At 37.2% G+C, this 19,514-nt stretch overlaps 3 protein-coding genes across 3 annotated transcripts; 2 read left to right on the top strand and 1 right to left on the bottom strand.

Moving 5' to 3' along the window:
* Positions 1-1,100: 1,100 nt before the first annotated feature.
* On the bottom strand, positions 1,101-10,867 carry LOC131795001 (signal peptide, CUB and EGF-like domain-containing protein 2). Its single transcript, XM_059112561.2, has 10 exons — positions 10,665-10,867; positions 8,086-8,190; positions 7,100-7,394; positions 6,479-6,529; positions 5,835-5,923; positions 5,005-5,120; positions 4,068-4,178; positions 3,471-3,522; positions 2,991-3,036; positions 1,101-2,828 (listed from the first exon to the last, which is right to left on the bottom strand). The coding sequence occupies exons 1-10, from the start codon at positions 10,717-10,719 to the stop codon at positions 2,768-2,770; spliced, it is 981 nt and encodes a 326-aa protein (XP_058968544.2). The 5' UTR covers positions 10,720-10,867; the 3' UTR covers positions 1,101-2,767.
* An 83-nt stretch (positions 10,868-10,950) lies between these two features.
* On the top strand, positions 10,951-13,930 carry LOC131795000 (NADH dehydrogenase [ubiquinone] 1 alpha subcomplex assembly factor 2-like). The gene has a single exon (XM_059112560.2). It carries the CDS (start codon positions 11,156-11,158, stop codon positions 11,687-11,689), a length of 534 nt encoding a protein of 177 aa, XP_058968543.1. The 5' UTR covers positions 10,951-11,155; the 3' UTR covers positions 11,690-13,930.
* A 366-nt stretch (positions 13,931-14,296) lies between these two features.
* LOC131795017 (ankyrin repeat domain-containing protein 53) lies at positions 14,297-18,671 on the top strand. The gene is made up of 3 exons (XM_059112582.2): positions 14,297-14,535; positions 16,019-16,218; positions 17,266-18,671. Exons 1-3 carry the CDS (start codon positions 14,332-14,334, stop codon positions 17,930-17,932), a joined length of 1,071 nt encoding a protein of 356 aa, XP_058968565.1. The 5' UTR covers positions 14,297-14,331; the 3' UTR covers positions 17,933-18,671.
* Positions 18,672-19,514: the final 843 nt, after the last annotated feature.

Here is a 19,514-nt window from a genome sequence, read left to right as displayed (position 1 = left end):
CGACCAGTTCACTGGCCGGGCAAAATGAGATCCCTTTTAACGGGCACCAGACTACGCCAAGACTGTTTCTGTCTTTTAAAGAAGAGAGAGCCAGCATTAAAACTCGCTTCAGAAGCTGATGAAGTAGTTCAGTGATGCTATTATCGGGCTCACCAGGGTAATGGGTTTTGTATCAACAACTTGTAATGAAATACATTTCATTTAACCTTTGGATGAAAGTCAATCAAATAGATGATGCTCGCTAGTGTACTACAATTTAAGCAATGCAGAAAAGAGGCCTTCAAAAAAGTCTATTTTCGACGAGAAGAGGAAGTCTGAATTTTTCAGGATCCGTTTCACTCGAGTTTTTTCTGCATACATTTCTTGTCTTTTGAAATGAAGTTTACTAAAAATTCCCAGTATTACTAATAACAAAGAGTTAACCTTTCACACCTTATCGTATTCACGCATATTCTCCATACTGTTCTCCATAAATTTCCTAAGGTGCTGACAAGGAGAATTTGTTTAACAATCAAGAGCTTCTTTAGTTGATGATCATTTCCTTAATTCTCATGACCCTATTGTGTAATTCAGGGCTGATATTGTCAGGAGAAATTAGACGCTAGTCACTCTTAGGGGTTAAAAGGTTAACGAATTATACAAGTCAGTGAACTGCGGATTCAATAAACAGCCTGCAGATTACGCGTAATTTTGGCAAGCGAGTGTTCAGTATATTCTTGTTGCAAATGACACAGCTAGCATTTTTAATTTTACAACTGCGGAAGGCTGGCGAGGGAAAGAAATTTGTGCTAAGTGGGTGAGCGACGATCCAAAGAAAGGAGAGGAGAGAGGTGGGGATATACAAATTTTGTCTTTACCCACCCCTTCCACCCATAGTCCACTCTAACTCTTACTCAAATGTGGCCGGTCGAATAAAAGATCGCAAGCTTTTTAACGTCAACTCGCCTTAACAAGACGTCTGTACTGCAGGCTAATGAAAAAAAGAACAAAACAAGATGCATGACTTTAAGTATCAGGATCAAGTTAATGGCCCATGTTACATTCGCGCATCGCAAATTTCACTATCATAACTTCTACAGTTACAGTACGAAACAGACCAATCAAGACAAAATTCTATCACGCAGAGGCGCAAAATTTATTGGAAAACAAAACATCTTAACAACATAAACTCCTATTAACTTCCCACAGAGCGAATTGTAAACGGACCTGCCATATTTAGAAAAACGCCCCACACTGAAAATATAGATCATGTCCGGGAGGTGAGTGAGGAACTGCGCACCCACCCTTCCCATAATCCAACACTAACCTTAACTTGCTGTCAGTTGACTGATGTCAAGTTAAGGGAGGGGTAGGTGTGTCGTTGCTCAGACACTGACATGGATCGAAAGATATCTTAAAATCTGACCTAAAAATTTTTAATGAGAGAGAAAACTGATGCTTACTTGTCTGTTCGTGATATTCGATGACTAAACAATTACAGACGATGATGTAAATGAGGGGGGAAGTAATATGGATGGAAGGGAATAATTCTGTTCAACAAAATGCGCGAATCTCTTCATTGCTTACAATACACCCACAAAGTTGCTATCAAAAATAAATATTTGTCAACAATACTTTAAATCATGTGTCCGTCCCTAGGTCACTTTAAAACTGCTACGGTAACTGTTACATAAATTTCTTTCTCGACAAAGACTGTCCGTAGAGGTTTTCAAGTGAAAACGAGGAAGACCGTTTTTTCTGCGGACGATGGACCGGCCATGCAAGGATGGAGAAATCGAAAACGTACTTTCACTCCACTAATCTTTCTGTTCACACCAGAGCACGATAAAATGTTTTCTGTTTACGAAAAACTGGACTTGGGCATGCGCATAACGAGTGTCTAGCTACCTTTTCTCAAAATACTTGACTACATCCTTGGACATGCGCATAATGAGTGTCCAGCTATCTCCTCTCAAAATACAAAAATAGTGCGGTGGGCGTTCACATAAACCTCCGTTTTGACCGGGTTGTTCATTTCCGAAAGACCTAACCGCTGAGATTCAAATTTCTCTGCTACTAAACAAGAAGGCAACTATAGTCAAAGGCAGTGTTGATGACATGTCAGTGGAATTTACACAACGTCAAAAAATATTTTACGAAAAGCTAATTCATTTCATTTTTTTTCCTTTTCTCTGTGAGGAAATGCGTGTGTAATAAGAACATCATTGCAAGAATCGTTACAATGATAAAATTCTCCTCAACGTCATCACTTAACTTAAATTCATACAAAGCATTATTCATAATAAGTCATCTGCCTATTTTAATGACACTCGAGTTAAGGAGGCTCCACGGAGTTTTAACACCACGCGCATACAAGTATATGATCATGTACTTGGAACTAAATAAACTCGTCTTTCGCTGCTATTCGCATTTTAAAAATTTAAGGCAACATTAAAATAATAAGGTACATGGATTTAGGCCAACGATTCAAATGTCTGTCATTAGATATGATGTTGCCCTAGTGCTGACTTAAATCAACATCCAAAATATAAACCTTATTACATGTAAATTGTTACTCGTGCTAATAAACCTCTAAAGGGAAAACTTTAGGATAAACTAACGGGGTTTTCTTTATTAACTGGCGCTCTGTAGGGAGGGTTATTCATTAATACTCCGAGGAGCTTCCCTAGCTACGTTACCCATTCCCAAGCTACAAAGTGTACAGTAGGCAAGAAAATTCAACCATTGAGTAGAACGATCTTTCTTGTCGTGCTGTGAATTTCCATATTCACCAACCAGTGTAAACTGGGTGTTGTCTCTCTAGCAATCGCTGTCTTGTTTCGTTATTTCTGCAAAAATAAAAAAGAAAGTTACTTACTAAAGTGTAAAGACAGCTCCAAAGACTGTGCTTGGAAAAACACGTTCGAAGCAATAGCAGTCACGCGATGCTTTGCGTGACAATACCACACAGACCTGAATATCTCTGCTGCAAACCGGGCAGGTTTTCTTACCTTCTGTATTTTCGGAGTATCACAAAACCAATAGCTGCCACAACCACTAAAATAAACAAAAAAGGCAAGTATAGGTTTTCATCCTGTCTATTCTGTTAAGCCATTGACGCATGAGTGTCAACACAACTTATCCTATTGGGATGGGTCACACCCCTCGCTGGGAGGGGATTGTTCTCAAAATCTTAAATAATCGTTTATTAAAGCTTGAGGTATGACTGCTCCCTCCAATCCTCTCTTAAGATCACAAATAAAATTCACTCCCAGTTCTTACAAAAAAAAAACCGAAGAGTAGAAGTTCATACTAAGTCTTTCTCGAGTCATCACGAAACACCCTTCTTATATTTAGTAGCCATTCAAGATTACAGAAACCTTATAGAGACAATGGAAATTAGGTCCTAGCAAGAAATATGACACCAGTATACAGTCATGCAAATTCCTTGAGTTCCAGGAATGACCTGTACTAGTGTAAAAGTTTTGTACCTGCTAGTGAAACAGCGATAAGAGCATAAACAATTGAGCTCATTTCACATTCCTGTAAATGAAATACGCACAAGAACATAAAAATAAAAGAAAGGATTGTTTTTTAACCATTTAGGCAGTGCATTTAATGGCTAATTAAACATAATCAAATATGTAGTAATGAACTATCACAGGTAAGTCTTCTGGTAGATTAAATTGTGTCATTGCTTATCTGTAAGTGCAGCATATACGCCATTGTTAATGGTAATTTAAACAGTCTACCATAAAAATTGAAGTCAGTCTTACTTACAAGAAGCTGGAAGCAGGGTAATTGTGCTGTTTACTTGGAAAAACCACTTCACTGTCACACTATCTTCCCCCAGACAGAAGTATCAATGGGTGCCAGAAAACTGCCAGGAATGCCTAATGTTGCCTAAGGTGAAAGGGAGGGGGAGGGGGAGGGTGGGGGTGGGATGTTACCTGTAGGCATTCCATCCAGGGGGAAAAAACAATACCCTGAGTCATTTTATAACATGGAAACTGATGTAAACTCCTACAGTGTGGGCTAGTAAGCTGGAGGGATGATTCAACCATGTTGCCATTAAACAATTTCTGTACCTCAGTTTCATTATTTAAAGTCATCAACCCTTTACAGTCTTCTTTTGGTGCACTACTGCCTGGAGGACAAATCTGCTCCTTCTCACATGGCACTGGTTCTGAGTTTGGCCACTAAAGCACATGCAATAAAAGCATACAATAAATGGCAGTGAAGAAAATTTAATTTGTTTATTAAATTCAATCATCATTTACAGTATGTTCAATTCACAGGTAGCATCAACACCTCACCTCTTGCTTAGCTAATCTTTTAATACCTCGATACCCAATCAATACAACCACAGATACTACTACCTTTTTTTTTTTTTAAATCAAAACTAGTATCAGATTTAACCCTTGTTTTAATCTTGATAATTCTTTTTGTAATCCACTTTATCATTTTTACAGCACACAAAAATGCAAAAAAATTTTGATCTTAATTTATCCATGTAATTGTGTAATATTCCGGAAATATCAACTTCAATGAACTAAAAAGTGATTTAATGCTAATGGACAAAAGGATAGATTTCATACTGAGGAAATTTTGGTTTGTGTGACTTTTAAAACCAGTATTCTTGGACTGCCAGTGGTATAATGCACAGTAATGAAATTGTTTGTTTAATTAAGAGTGATTGAAGATGGAAGAGCAAATTACAGAAGAAGATATAACAAAAACTGCACCACAGACAACTTAAAAGCTACATTTCATCACAGCAAATATTTTTCATAAAGCATTTCTTGAAAGCTCAGCTTTCATGATAAAAAGAATAATTAAGGGTTGACAGTTTTAAACCACAATTTGGTGTAAAAAATGCTTTTCTGAGTCTTCAAGCTTTAAGGAAATGGCTCAATTCTAAGAACAGAAAATTCATGTCCAGAGTGATACTGTAAAAATTTTGAGCAACTGGAGGCTATTGTTGTGTTCTAGTTAACCACCGAGACAAAAACATGAATGACTTACAGGGCAGTAATGTCCTTCTGGGCACTCTAGACAAGATGTTTGTCCAGTTTTTAATTGATACCATCCATCTTGACAAGAATGGCACACCTCAGAGCCTGAAGAGGGTTTGAATGAACCTGAAAGAAAAATTATTTAGCTTTTCATAACATTATGGTAAACAATTACTGCTGGATGACTCATAATGTTATGGTTGTATCTTCAGATTTAGGATCATCCATCAATTAAATGTCTTAGCACAGTGATGTAATAAATTTCAATGTTCTTCCATTAAGGGATATGAATACCATCTTCACAGAACTGAAACTGATCACATTGTGAATTAAATTTTAAATGCAGACTTTTCTTGTAATGGGTGTAAGGTTTGGAAAATGCATTTAACTGGCCATGGTTACTTTCTTGTCTAATTGTAATGTTAAGATCTTTTATCAAGTACACAAATGAAAAGTGTGTCTGCATGGCAGTTTTGAAAATGATATCATTTACCAGAGATAAAAACAATTGTAAAATTTGACATGTTAGAAGGACACACAATTTCAGGCAAATAGTTCAGATGCTATGTGTACTTTCTGATCAGTCAGTAAAAACATTGAGTAACAACACATTTGGAAACAACAACAGCCTTACTGTGTCCTACAATGAATATCAAGTTTGTAGGTATGTATTTTATTGTATCTGACTAATCAAAACTGCAAGCAGCTCTGAAGACAGGGAAACTTTTACATATATTCATGTCATTTTCAATGAAAACAAGCAAACAACTACAGTACAACACCTCTCAACAACAATTAAAAACAAAACCAAAATAAAATTAACATTTTTAAACTGCGTACCTTTTTGACAATATGTACAATTTTGTGCACCCATACGATCTGCCTCTTGGCCAGGTGGGCAACCAAAACACTTGGTACAGCCCGTGGTGCTTGTTTGTTTGTTTGTTTTTTTTTAAGAAAAAAGAACAGTGAAACATTTGAGTTAGAAGAGTGAACACAGATTTGATTGCTGATCCATTGAACTTTGTATAAGAGTATGGTCAGTAACAGTTATATAAATTAACTCATTAATTACTAGTAACCATACATATAGTGCTGCAACTGTAACTTACAGTAACTATTACTGCCCTAAACTACTTCAAAACAGTAACTACTACCAAGCAATAATAATCACAATAATCATTATCACCTTCATCATCATATTCTTTAAACATTGCGATTAATAAAACTTTGTATCTGAGGGCTTTTCACATTCACTGATTGGCTGGTTTGGAAGTGATTAGCAAGTACTCACCTTCGTGTAGCCGAAGAGACAAAATCATGTGTCCAAAATGTAATTTCCAACCATTTTTTGGTATATTGATAGAAATATACCAAACTAATTTTTTGGTTTCTGTGTGGTACATACTAAAACAATATGGATTCACCTCCTCTACAGCGAATAATTGTTGAACATAGCATGACAATAAAATAATTGCACCTACTTGCAGTATTTCCCATTGCCACATTGCATACACATGTTACTCCCATCTGAGCTGCAATGTAGGGAAATGAGGAAAAATCTTTAGTCACTGAAGAAGTCAAAAAGTGTTTAAAAAGGTACTGCTACTCTGCTATCCACCAGAAAGATATTAATTTTTTATTATCAGTTGATGCATGTGACCTTATCTAACCATCGAACAACTGGGGCCTGTGGTTTACATCAACTTCAGGTCATGACTGGTGTACTGAGTGTGCAAGGGTGAACCATGCATGTACAAATTTAGTGTGAAAAATGATCAACTTGATAAATAGTATGCTTTTCTTCAAGTTGGCAGCCATTAGCCAACAGACTTTATCCATTACATTCTTCGGTATTCTGACAAAAAAATGGTCTAAGATTTGTCTTCCAGAAAGTACATTCAATGGGCAGCACCTTGATTCTATGATTTTGTGCCTTCCAGTCAAAAACTAGTGGGAAAAAGGAAAAGGATGACGGCATGAAGTTTTGGCTGTCTAATACAGGCATAAAAAACCCTTGAGATTGTGTTTTCACCTACTGTTAAGTAGTATAAAAGGTATCTCAGTCTGTAATCATTGAAACTCAGGTGCAATAAATGGCTCACCTAGAGAAGCTTCCTTTCTGACATAACTTGCAAGTTGTTTCTCCAGTTGCGTTCTGGTAGTGGCCTTTCTCACACTTGAGGCAAGATGTTTGTCCTCTCTTGTTCTGAAAGTATCCCAAAGGGCAAGGAATACATGTTGCTTTTCCAGCTTTGTCTTGATATTTGCCTTTCTCGCATTCATAGCAAACTGTTTGTCCTGTTAAATTTTGGTGGTGGCCTGCAGGACACAGGACACAATTTGACGAAGGATCTTGGCACTGACCACTTATGTTACAACTGTGACAGTCTGGGTCACCTGAAAGTTTTAAGTCCATGATGTGATTAGTTAAAAAAAAATTCAAACTCTTCAAGTATAAGCAACACTTGTGAGTGGAACAGGTATACCATAGAGTATCCCACAGGTCACTAGTATTTTCTTGTTATACCCAAAAGCCATAGGACAAGTGTGTTTATCCCAAAATACAGAAGACAATTGGTATATTCAGAGCTCTCAAGTCTAACACATTCAGTGTGGATGTTCCACAGCATATTAACAAGAGAATGCATGATTACTTCAAACCATCTCCTAAAAAATGTATATTAGTGGCCAACACAATCAATGTACACTTAAAGTACATGTATTTGCAGACTTTGAACTGGCTATCCACACTCACAGATGTTGATGACTATTTCAAAACTCCTACAAACAAAAGGTGCAGAATACAAAGAAAGCAAATAAATTCATTATCATAATTTATTATAATTATCAGCAAAATGCTTAATACAAACTGGAAATAGCACTGTACTGCATAATAGGAAAGTTGGGTTTAATACCACTGAATATAAATTATTCTTTCTGATTGATTGTTCATTTTCATTTTCTAAAAAAACCTATTTTCAGTATCTATTGTTCATATAGAAATAATTAATCATCAAAATTCCCCAAAATGTGATCTTCAGTTGATTCAAAAACCTGATTAAAGAACACAGTCATGTAAAATACTCACTAGTATTTCCAATTGTTCCTACTGGACAGGCCTGACAAGAACCTTCTGTACCATTGCCAACAGCGGCATGAATTCCCAGAAATCCAAAATTCCATAACAGGTCAGCTTTAATTGAAAACAAAAAAGTAATAAGAGATTTGTTTAAGACTTCATTTACACTGGGGTCACTCAATTCAAATTCCAGTGACAGTTAGGTTCAGAATTTGAAAAGTTTTTTTTTTTTGGAGCAGGACCATTAACATTTTCCTTTCCAGTGTACACACAAATTGTCTTCTACAAACAGTTTTACACCCTCCTCCATCCCTAAACAATAAACATGTTCCTCAAGCTTTGAAGAATTAAAAAGCAACATGAAATCATTCAAGCACACTTGCACAAAAACCACAGACATACATATACAGCTAATTTATCCTTTCTTTCACTACTTGCAGTTATTCACAACTATTTTTAGGATGGTTTATTACACTCCTCTTCACTGACCCTCCTACAGATACAAAGGAAAGTACAAATGCACCATGTATGCATTTGGAGGCTGTCAAAATCAGCTCTTCCCTATCATTGTGGAACTGACTACAAATATCCACCATAAAACATGATTTTCCTGTCCCCATTTTGTCATATGCAGAACAGCATGTTTATTGATGGTACACGCTATAAAATGAGCACTTGTGTATGCCTTCCTTTTTAGAATGTGACAACTGTTTACAAACAGGCACCTTTGTTGATGCTAATATACCATATACTAAGACTAAATTTATTTTTAACACATTCCCAAGCCATTTGGATGGATGATTTTTTTTTATGAAGTGAGAAACAGCTACTTCAATAAAAGGATACTGTAAGTTGTAAATTGATACATCACTTCTATATTCTGATTATGAAGATGCATTAGTACATGTATGCAACAGCATATTGTGGAAGGTTGGTTTGAATCATAATTGAAATCAACAATTCTCTTTGTAATTGGTAGCCATTTAGTATTTTTAAATTACCGGTAGAGCTATTAGCCTATTCTTTAAAACAATTAACCACCAGCAATAGAACAACAAAAGGCCTAGCTCATACATACTAATGAGGCAAATGAGTCAGGCTTATGCATGCACATGCAAAATTTAGATGCACATACTTTCATTTATCATACAAATTAATGTGTTTTATATGTGTTTTTTGGTTATTTTATGTCTGAGCAATACTATACCTTGACAGTGAACTAGGTTTGAACAGTTGTTTGACTTTTATATTGCTTGCTGGTGGGAGTAGGGTTCATTAACAATGTTGTCTTTTAGGAATGAAACAAGAGCTTAGATATGGATTCCTTGCATGTCCAAAAAAGTTAATTTAAGACTTATCATCAAATCATAAGTCAACGCCAAAATCACCAACAAAGCCAAAAACTAGTCCAAGCTTTTCGGTGGTTAGAGATGTGTAAATACAATGATTTTAAGCATGGATCTTTTACATCAATCAACCTTACATATGCCCAAAGACTGGAGGGAAGTAAAGTTGGGAAGAGGACAAAATTTGCTGAAGTTCTCAAGGCTCTCAACCCTGAGCTGCATGCCTTATTACTTTATGTTGTGTCTGGAAGAGAGTCTATAGGAAGGATTAGAATCAGCCACCTTCAATAACCTACTCAATCATTAGAGAAAAGAGAAAACTGAAGGTAAGTGAATTCTATTTATATACTAAATATCAATAGGGCTGATTTTGAGGGTCAAAGGCTAGAATTCATAGTTATCATGCTGAGGTTTATTTATTTATTTATCTATTTTATTTCATTTAAATTTTAATCAATCATGGGCAATTCATCAGCTGTTTACATAGGATTAATTAAAAACCATTAACTATTGATTGATATTAATGACATTATTAATTACACTATATTACTGCTTTCCATGAATGCTGTGCCTTAAAGAGCTTTGTTGATTTCTCATTTGTAGAACCTGAGGGATTCCACACACCTAGCCTCGCAAGGAAGGCTATTCCACAATGTGACGGCACTATAACTAAAGCTATTTATGGATCAACCGTTCCAGATTACTTTACATGTTAGAGATCAACAACTATATTAAATGACTGATTTCACAAAGCCTCAAACCCTTAGGGTTTTCTGCCTGTAAGGAAACTAGTAGTTAAGTTAGGATGAAGTTAGGAACACAGAAACTCCATATTAATTATTATTAATATTAAAAATTATGAGCAAAACATTGGAGAGCTTTAATGATGTTTCAAAGCAAGTTTAAGTAATTTCAATTACGTTCACATATATTTTTTAACCTCTTAATCAAGAGGGTAACCTAACCAGATTCGTGGTAGAGTAAAACAGTTAACATTTATTAGTTGCCGTGAGTTTATACATTGTGAAATCACTTGTGCAGGAATTTACTTGAACTGATTACAGTGAGCTTTCATTTAACTGAAGCGTACGTGGGAACAATTTCTAGGTAAGATAAGAAAGCTCTAGACTTCGAGCATGACTGAAATAAGCAGTAAAGCTACAGCATAAAAGCACCAACTGATAGCCTCTGAATGCCTCGCTCCAATTATGTCACGTGAAAGAAATGAAAACATTTACTTACCAGCGAAATAAGTCAACAATACAGAGAAATTAATCACAGTGTAAAACCTTGCCATTTCCAAATACTCTAGCGGTCATCTCAGAGTCATATTTAGATTAGAATGTACTAGGTTTTTCGTCGATTTCGTAATGAAGTGATTAATATTCAACCCGCCAACTCGTGACAATGTCTTCTACATGTAAACAGAACTTTAGCCCATTAGAATGACGCATTTCTCGACTAAAGACACCCTGCGCATATTACGTGACGAGAGTCCGCTATCTGATTGTTACCAGGTTCTCTCTGATGTTCATATTGTTCAAAATGGCGGTCAGACTTGTCCAATTTTCTTACATCACTTTTCGCGCGCTCGCGGAAAGAGTAGTCTGACTGATATAACTCCATGTAAAATCTGGAGGTTTTAAAGAGCGAGAGTTGTAAAAAAAAAACAGGAACTTTATCATATTCTCTCTTCAAGCTGTTTAACTTAAACCTAAATTACGTTCAATATAATGCAGTGGGTACGATCGTTACTAAATGTCTTCGGACGAACAAGACGACTTGTAGGAACCGATCTCCATGGAAATGAATATTATGAAACCATCCGGCAGGGAAAAAAGCCTAAGAGGGAGATGATCACCAAAATGAATCCAATGGAATACACCCCTGGTTTAATTCCCATTGAGTGGGAGGCGTGGATCCGAGGGAAACGAGAACGTCCCCCGACACATGAAGAACTCATAGCCGAACAGAGGAGAGTTAAAACGCTCCAAGAAAGAGCAAAGCAAGTGGAAGAGAAGGATAAAGAACGGCAAGCTTTGGAGCAGGAAACATCACAGGCAGCAGCTCAAATTGGCCACGCCTCAGCTCCCTTGTACGAGAGTCTGGATAATAGAACACAACCTATAAGCACTGGGACGACTTTTCAACCTGGGGAGTGGATTCCTGAGTCTGATCCAAATGAATCTTCTAGTGGAAAGGAGGGTGGAGAAACGTTTGAGCCGCAGTCTTGGGTACCTCCTGGTGATAAATCTCCTGTGAAGTGAGTGGTGATACAGAAACAGCAATAAGTCATTCGTTAGCTTCCCTTAGTGAGTGGTAACCTCTGAGGATCCTCTGACATTTTTCTCTAATGTTAAACCAACCTTCATAAATCCACTTGGGTATGGAGTTGAGGAACTCCTATCATGGCTAAAAATCAGGACTCTAGTATTTGTTTTACCTAGGACTTTCTGTCATCAAGTTCACTTTCCTTTGCAATGTAACTTGTGCTATTGAAATCATATTTTACTTTATACTTTCTATGTCTGTTCTTGTGCAGCTTAACATCTTGTAAACAAGAAACAAACAGACTCTCCAATTATTTGCGGTACAAGAATTCTTGTGGAAATTTATTCTTAGAAGATCCCATGTTAATCCTTTAACTCCCAGAAGTTATTAACAAGTAACTTCTCCCCACAGTATCCATGCACTATTCAGCAAACAGGTAATGAGAATACTCAAGTGTATCAGGTGGAAATTGTTATCCTGATCTAACACCAAATTCTCATAACTTATTTACATGGAAATATGTAGCAGCTATAGGGGAGAATTGACAATCAGATCATGGGAGTTAAAGGGTTAAAGACAATCAGTTTCTAACCTTCTACTACAAGGTGTGGTCACTCTCTCTCTCTCTCTCTTATTTTATATCCTGGAATAAGAAAGGGACTGTTTTTCTTGCCTAAAATGGGCAGATTTGAATGAGACCTTGAAGACAAGGTTGGATTTGATTTCTTCAAGACATTGGTGACATTTGTCTTATAAAAATAAAATAATATAACTATTAATTTCTTTAATTGCACAATAATTTTTTGTTTATTTTATTGTTGGAAGTAAATTATGTAAACAGCCTTTTAAAACAGATATGGGATGTTTCAAAATCCTCTCTGTTAAGAGGCTTTCTTATTGGCTATTCACAGAGTACAGCTTAAAGGTTGCACTTGATCAGTAGTTGGTAACCAGAGTCAAATCTAGCCAGTAGTAGGATAAAGGGTGTGAATTCTTGACCAACAGACAACAATCCCTCTGCCTGAGAGACACCTGTAGTCAACATGTATCTGATGGATCTGAAAAAATGCCTTCGAGTCCCTTTGGATGTCACAGAAATACTTCCCCAGTCCTCTTTTGTCTTATGAATCCATTGAGGAATTATCAGTGTTCTCTAGGGATTTTTTTATTCCTGAGCCATGCCAAAATAAGAAAAAAAATTAAGAAAAGTAGAGAATGATGTTTTTTAGTGAATAAAATAAGACTGAGACTCTAATTCTGATCCTTTCACCTGCAAGGGCATATTTTTTTTTTGAGGTTTGGTGTTTAAAAAGTACCTTTTTGATAAATCATGCCTAGTATGCAGAGCAACTGAGTGTGAAATCCGAAGGTCTGAGGCTTGATTCCTTGTGAGTATTCAGAATTTTTTCTTTGTCCCATGCCTGTGAAAAGACAAAAAAACTTCTTTCTCTTTTTTTTTACTGAGCTAAAAAATTACCATCTCTCTTATTATTAATTATTTACAAAACATGATGCTATCGACATTGCTGATTCCAGCAGTATGCAGGATGCATGTCCTATATGAACTTCGCAATGGGCCTTGGTCACCATAGAGTCTTTGTGGCTCAGCCGCAGAGCATTGCAGCACAGAATCTGAAGTTCCTCATGGGACTCAGTTTTCTGTTTGTCCAGTCCCATGCTCATGAAAAGACCAAAAAAACATTTGTGAAAGCAATCCTCACAATTATGAATGCTACCTAGCTACTGGTAAAAATAAGACCTGAAAAAAATTCAAGCCGGTACATGATTTGAAGCCATGACCTCCACAGTAAAGGTGCAGCACTCTAACAACTGAGCCAACAAGCCAACTGGGAGCTGGTCGTTATGATAGTTCTTTCATGTTTGTTTCTTCAACCGGAGTTCACATAAAGTTATTTTTTTTGAGGGGGCATAGCCTCAGTAAAGAGGAAAATTTATATGTAGTATATAAATCACTGAGTATTTATGCTTCATTTGATTGTTGGTTTTACATCTTTATGCTGTGCTGAAATAGTTCAGTAAATAGTATTACTAGTTGTTAACAACTTCCTAGATGAATATTAAGTTCTGTCTTCTACAGTGTGCCAGCAGTATGGATCTTGCTTTCCCCTTGCCATTAGATCATCTATTCAATTTCAGTAAGCCTTTCAAATTGACAATAAACAACAAGTATATTAGCCATGAAAAGTGGTTCCTGCTCACCAAACAATGGTAAAACAGCTTGGACTGTTTGGTATCATGTATAATGCTTGATGATGATTAATTTATTGATGATAGTAATATCATTTGTCTTTTACATACATGTTATTTCGGTTGATACTGCAAGCACATTAATAACTCTGTTGCCGTTAGTAAGTCACCACAGGAATTGTACCTCATGATCAAGAAAAGAACTCTTGTCAATATATTTTTCCAACAATAAAGTTCACGAGGAGGCGAATAAGAATCGTGAATTAAGGAAAAGTCTTTGGAAGATAAAGAATGGTAAAGAATTGAATTAATTACTTTACCTCGTTCACGAGTAGTCTCTCTGTCCGAGTTTCACGAAAGACAAGTCCAGTCCCGTATTTCCAAAAGTTGACGTTAGCAACGCTTAGCAACGAAATTTCCGTTCTTCAAAATGGCGGTCCACCGCGGGTACAACATGACTGAAATGAAATATAAGCCAAGTGATACAGTCATAAGGAGGAGGCGTAGACAATCTTTAAGAATCCAAAAGAACATAGATGATGACGTGCTTATGGCTTCAGCGATCGGTGATGTAACATGGCTTCAACAAAGCCTCTATGATACGCGTAAAGCATATTCTGTTTCCATCGAACACGTAAGTGATATTCTCGAATTCTTCCATCTCTTTAAATAACTTGTAAACCAATGTTCGATTGTTTAGTTCTATTCACGCCAGATAATTAGAGTGTGAACAGTTAGCAGCGAAAGAGGCGCAGGTCAAATGCTGTAATACTTCGACAAAAAGTTGCGGTAATTATTACGAAGCAAACGTGACAGACGTGCGAATTGTTTCGCTGTCTCGTGTAACGGGACGAAGCGTGTTTCCATTTACTTTTTGCGAACATTTCAATAGAAGTCCGACTTCTGTTCCACAGCCGCATTATTTCTGTACTTGTGAATTACTTTAGAAATATTAAGGTGGGTTTACCGCAAGGAGCAGCCATTTTGTTTGTTTGACGTTCACGTCCTCAAAATTAACGGTTTAGATGGTATTCCCTCCTTTGAGTATTAGAAATCGGATTTACTTTAAATGTAGCATTCTTCATCGGTTTAATCAGGTGGTACTCCTAAATTGATTGGGAAAGCTGAAATAAAACCAAATGAAATTTTGATTGGGACTCAGAACAACCTTAGTTGAATTTTATACTTTCATCCAGGGAGATTAGAAATCCGATTGTACCCCTTTCACGCCATGAGACCTCGATGAAAACTCTAACATTTACCGATGTACATGTATTTCTTTTAGTATCAAAGCAAATTTGTCGCAAATGGATCCACAAATTACGATAAGCCTAAGCCACTGGAAGTTCATTCAACAACCGGTCTCAAACACTCCGCTTTTATTGCGTTGAGTTATTGAGTATTGAGCGTTCTCTGGTGAACATGAAGGCAGCTCTGTCTCATAAAAGCCCTGCTAAAATAATATTGTTGTGAAAACACCTTTGCAGAGAACAATGTCTTTTTTAGCTTAACAGTGCAAGAAACAGATTTTGTGGAAATAAATTTTGCTGCTCGAAAACAGGCAAAAATGTTGTTGTCTTGGATCAAAACATTTAATTTTCCCACCTGAAGACAAATTTTGCTTCCAAACCAGTTGCTTCTCAGTAACTAATCTGGAAAGCAAAATATTTTGTTTTCATCCCTATAATTGAGCTATCCTGATAACATTCAAGCTTACAGTGTTTCCTTATCGTTGTTTCCTGTTTCCAATGTTTTATTTCATAACCAAGGGAAAAGTGTGTGTCACAATTATAAACCTCATAATGGCCTACTGTAGTTCACCATAGAGTCTCTTTGGTTACTTGAAATCCAGAGATCTAATGTTGATTCCTCACAAGAATTCTTCATGCTTGTGACAAGAGGAAAAAGTGCATTCCCCTTTAATACCTCCTAGTTTAACCACTAGCCTAAAACTTCCTCAAAACTGATGGCTTCTTACATGTATATGGATGTATTTTGATGCAGGCTACATGAATGCCTGGAACCCCCAGTGCTTGAAACCAGCAAACTCTAACAAAGTAAAATAATTTAACTCTAACAAAGTGAAAATATATTAATGTTACCTTAAATTCTTTTAGGGTCTTGCTCCTATTCACCTTGCTGCACAGAACGGACAGCTTGAATGCCTTAAAGTAATGATAGAAAGATATAAAGTAGATGTTAATTTTCAAAGTGCGTCCGGATGGACACCCCTTCATTTAGCAATTAACAAGTCTACCAAGAAAAGAGGATTGAGATGTGTACAATATCTTTTGGGGAAAGGTGCAGATCCATCAAGGTTAGTGTAGGATGAGTGTTTTTTAATTGTAATCGAACTGAATGGAGTGCAGTTTGGTCTGAAATCATATGCGATTTCAAAATCAAGAGAGTGCATAATGGAAAGTTTAGTTCCAAATATGATTTCAGACCAAAACTACACAACACAAAGTTCAGTTACTGAGTACCTCTTTATTACATCTGTTTTGAAATCACAAATTCATTGGCTCAATGAGTTTTTTTTGTCTGATCACTTAATATTTCATTGATCCATTGTATTGATCTTGTTTGAAAAAAGTTGCAAAAGTTGTCTCATTTTCCTGCAATTTGATTGATTTCTGTAAACTGAAGCCTTGAAATTTGACTGATTGTTGTGTTTTAGCAAAGCTGTCTCATTGGCCTGGGAAAAGATGTGACTTAGAGCATAAATGGGTGCAATTTGAGTGTAAATTGCACAGGTGAGAGGCTATCAGATTGCGGGGATCAAAAGTGATTCCAAAATGGATGTAATTAAGTGTTAAACCAGGGATTTCAATGAATCAGCTTACCTGCAGTCTACTGCTGCATATGGGACCTTTTTCCACCATCTGTTAAACCTGAAAGCAGACTCTTGTGTTTGGGTATCACCTTACCAGATCCAACCTCCAACCCAGTCCCCCTCCCTTTTCCTTCCTTTCCTCAATTTCCTCAACTGAGTTCTTCATGACTCGAATTATACCCAAACAGATGAGACCTACGAGGCAAGCGTTTAGAATTCCTTTTCTTCACTTTGCTTTACTGTTCATTCTACGAAAGAAGCAGTTCTCATTTGCCGTGGGTATTTATGTTCAGTTACAGACCACAGAAAACGCCGAAATGTGGGTAGAATATCAGAAGTACATTCACCCGCGGCTCGTATGATAATTTTTTTGTTTTTGCCAAATTTAAATAGCATCTCGTATTTGATACCTTAAAGAAGACACGTAGCAGTAAATTTGTGGAAATGAGATTAACTTCATTTGCAGGTGTCCGCTTAACTGGCAGTTAGTATGGATGTAGTGAATGATAATATGTGTTTTTCCTATTTTAGGCCAACCAAGGCTGGAATCACTCCAGTGCATCAGGCAGCAAGTGAAGGCCATGTTAAATGCCTGCAGGAGTTGATCAAATCTGGTGCGACGATCAACGCTGTCGACGGAAACGGTCATACTCCTATGTCTTTAGCGCGTGTATGGGGCCAGAGGGAATGTGCACGCATTTTAGCCAATCAACAGTGGTATTTGGACAAACAACAGTATTTGAAAGAAAAACTTGAAAGGGAACAAAAAGCCAAACAGATCGAGGAAGAATTGCAAAGACTGAGCCTTATCCGCCTTGCAGAGGGTAAACACGAGAGTCAGTTAGCGTATCAGCGATGGCTCACCGAGAAAGGGATTCCTGACATTGGGACCATGTACGGACCTCTTTCCTCCGAGGAGAGGAAGACTGCTGAAGAAATTCGAGCAACGCAGTCCTTACGTCCAACTCCTGCACCCATGCTAACCGAGTCGTCAATTGTTGTTAGATCAAAAACAGAGTATGACAATTTTGATGGCGCGCCATTGTTTACTTCTAGCAGACCAACAGATCACCATGATCACGACTTTGATAGAAAGCTTGAATTAATTCCACTCGAGAGAATCTCTGCTTCCAAGAGAAGGAAAGGTCAAAGAACGGAGGGTTTGCGGCCAAATAGGTCTCGGACGGTTGTAAGATAAAAACAAATGTTTAGATTTCCGCTAATTTTTAATGACTAGAGAGGGTGGGGAAATCTTCCAAACGAGCCTCGTAAAGATATTTTTAGTCGTTTTTGCCTCGTCAACTCCCGAAAACCTAAGGGATGGCTTTTCCAGGACGACATTTCCGTTTGTTTTAGTATGAAGGCGCATGTCCACAATTTTACGTATCAAGAATAGAATTTTCAGGGGGAGGGGCGCCCCTACGCTCATTCTCAAGCCCCGCCAGTTGAAAATAGGCTCGGCCGTCCTTCAATATAAAATATGCTCTATCCTTGCTTCATAGTGAACGTTAATTGAGAAAACTATGACTATCTGTTTTGATACTGAAAAGAGACGGCACTTGATTATTATTCTAACGAGTTGAATGTTTCAGAGGAGAAAGCGCTTAAATAAATAAAAAAGCACCAAATTCACTAAACACCAAAAAGAAATCAAAAATAGTTCTGAAGCGGAGAAAATTTAGTTGAATTGAGAACGAGGACTGCCAACGTTTCTACGTGAGTTTTCAAGAGGCATAAACCTAAATAGTTAGACGTAGCATTGGCTAAGCAAATAGTGATATAAATGGAGTTAAGAGTGAAGGGGAAAAAACACGAAAAACTGAGAAATGACGTGACTCGTTGACTACCCTGTGTAAAGGAGACCACACTTGAATATTTCTTTCCCTCTTGTGACATGCAATACGACCTGTATTTCGCAAATAAGAACTTTGTACAAGTTACAGCACATCTGTTCTTGTCCCTTTGATATTCCACATCCAGTTTGTTTACAATTTATTTTTTTAAGTGAGGCTGAAATAACAACAAATTGACCTTTGTCTTCAGCCGATGATGAAGAATAATTACGTCTGTCTGCCAGTTGTCTAGGATCCAGAATCCATCATCGTGCTGCCCACTTGTTGAAAGGTGCCAATCATTTAAATAGGTTAAAAAGTCCCCTCTGGAGTGTTTAGCGTCCTTAGGGTCCTTTGGGGCATGGTAGACCCCAGTACTCACTTTGGTAGAAAAACCTAACATAGTATGTACCTTTTAGCTGTTCTAGGCAGGAATTTCGTAGTACGTAGATTTCGTTTATCATTTAGTTCTCCCAGTAGTCATCATCGGAGAGACGCCTTTTGATATAACGTTTACGTACCTCTCGGCGGGAGGCTATTTAGGGCAGTCAACGAATAATGTCTCGCAGAATTTTGCGGTGCGCAGATTTCATTTATCATTTTAGTTCCCCTTGCAGTCGTCATTGGAGAGACGCCATTCGATATATCTTTGAAACGTTTTAATGTGTAGAGTCACTAAGTTTTTTGTACAAGTTGTGTTGTACTCGTTGTTGACGAGCATGCTTGGCGGTACTGCACATTACAACGTTTAATGCGTTAATTATCATCCAACTGCTTTCTTTTATAAGCATTCCTTCGAAGCAGCTCGCTCAAGTGCTTTTTTTTACAGTACAAAATAACCAACTGTCGAAATAACCGTACAATATCGCAGGATATTTGTACTCGATTAACGGGTCGTTGGTGCAGATAGATGATAACATTTTGTATCAGCCTCACGGTCTAGCAATT

The sequence above is a fragment of the Pocillopora verrucosa genome, chromosome 1 (genome assembly GCF_036669915.1).
Source record: "Pocillopora verrucosa isolate sample1 chromosome 1, ASM3666991v2, whole genome shotgun sequence".
Lineage (NCBI taxonomy): Eukaryota > Metazoa > Cnidaria > Anthozoa > Scleractinia > Pocilloporidae > Pocillopora > Pocillopora verrucosa.
The sequence above is the reverse complement of the archived record's forward strand: the minus strand, read 5'-3'. Positions and strand labels throughout refer to the sequence as shown.

What these genes read in the sequence shown, in the direction of transcription:
- LOC131795001 (XM_059112561.2), bottom strand. Translation starts at nt 10,719, where the DNA reads ATGGCAAGGTTTTACACTGTGATTAATTTCTCTGTATTGTTGACTTAT. An exon ending in CTTTAAATAATGAAACTGAG is followed by an intron (nt 3,523 to 4,067) that starts GTACAGAAATTG and finishes TTTCATTTACAG; the next exon opens with GAATGTGAAATGAGCTCAAT. An exon ending in TATCGCTGTTTCACTAGCAG is followed by an intron (nt 3,037 to 3,470) that starts GTACAAAACTTT and finishes TGTTTATTTTAG; the next exon opens with TGGTTGTGGCAGCTATTGGT.
- LOC131795017 (XM_059112582.2), top strand. Translation starts at nt 14,332, where the DNA reads ATGGCGGTCCACCGCGGGTACAACATGACTGAAATGAAATATAAGCCA. An exon ending in ATTCTGTTTCCATCGAACAC is followed by an intron (nt 14,536 to 16,018) that starts GTAAGTGATATT and finishes AAATTCTTTTAG; the next exon opens with GGTCTTGCTCCTATTCACCT. An exon ending in AAAGGTGCAGATCCATCAAG is followed by an intron (nt 16,219 to 17,265) that starts GTTAGTGTAGGA and finishes TTCCTATTTTAG; the next exon opens with GCCAACCAAGGCTGGAATCA.
- LOC131795000 (XM_059112560.2), top strand. Translation starts at nt 11,156, where the DNA reads ATGCAGTGGGTACGATCGTTACTAAATGTCTTCGGACGAACAAGACGA.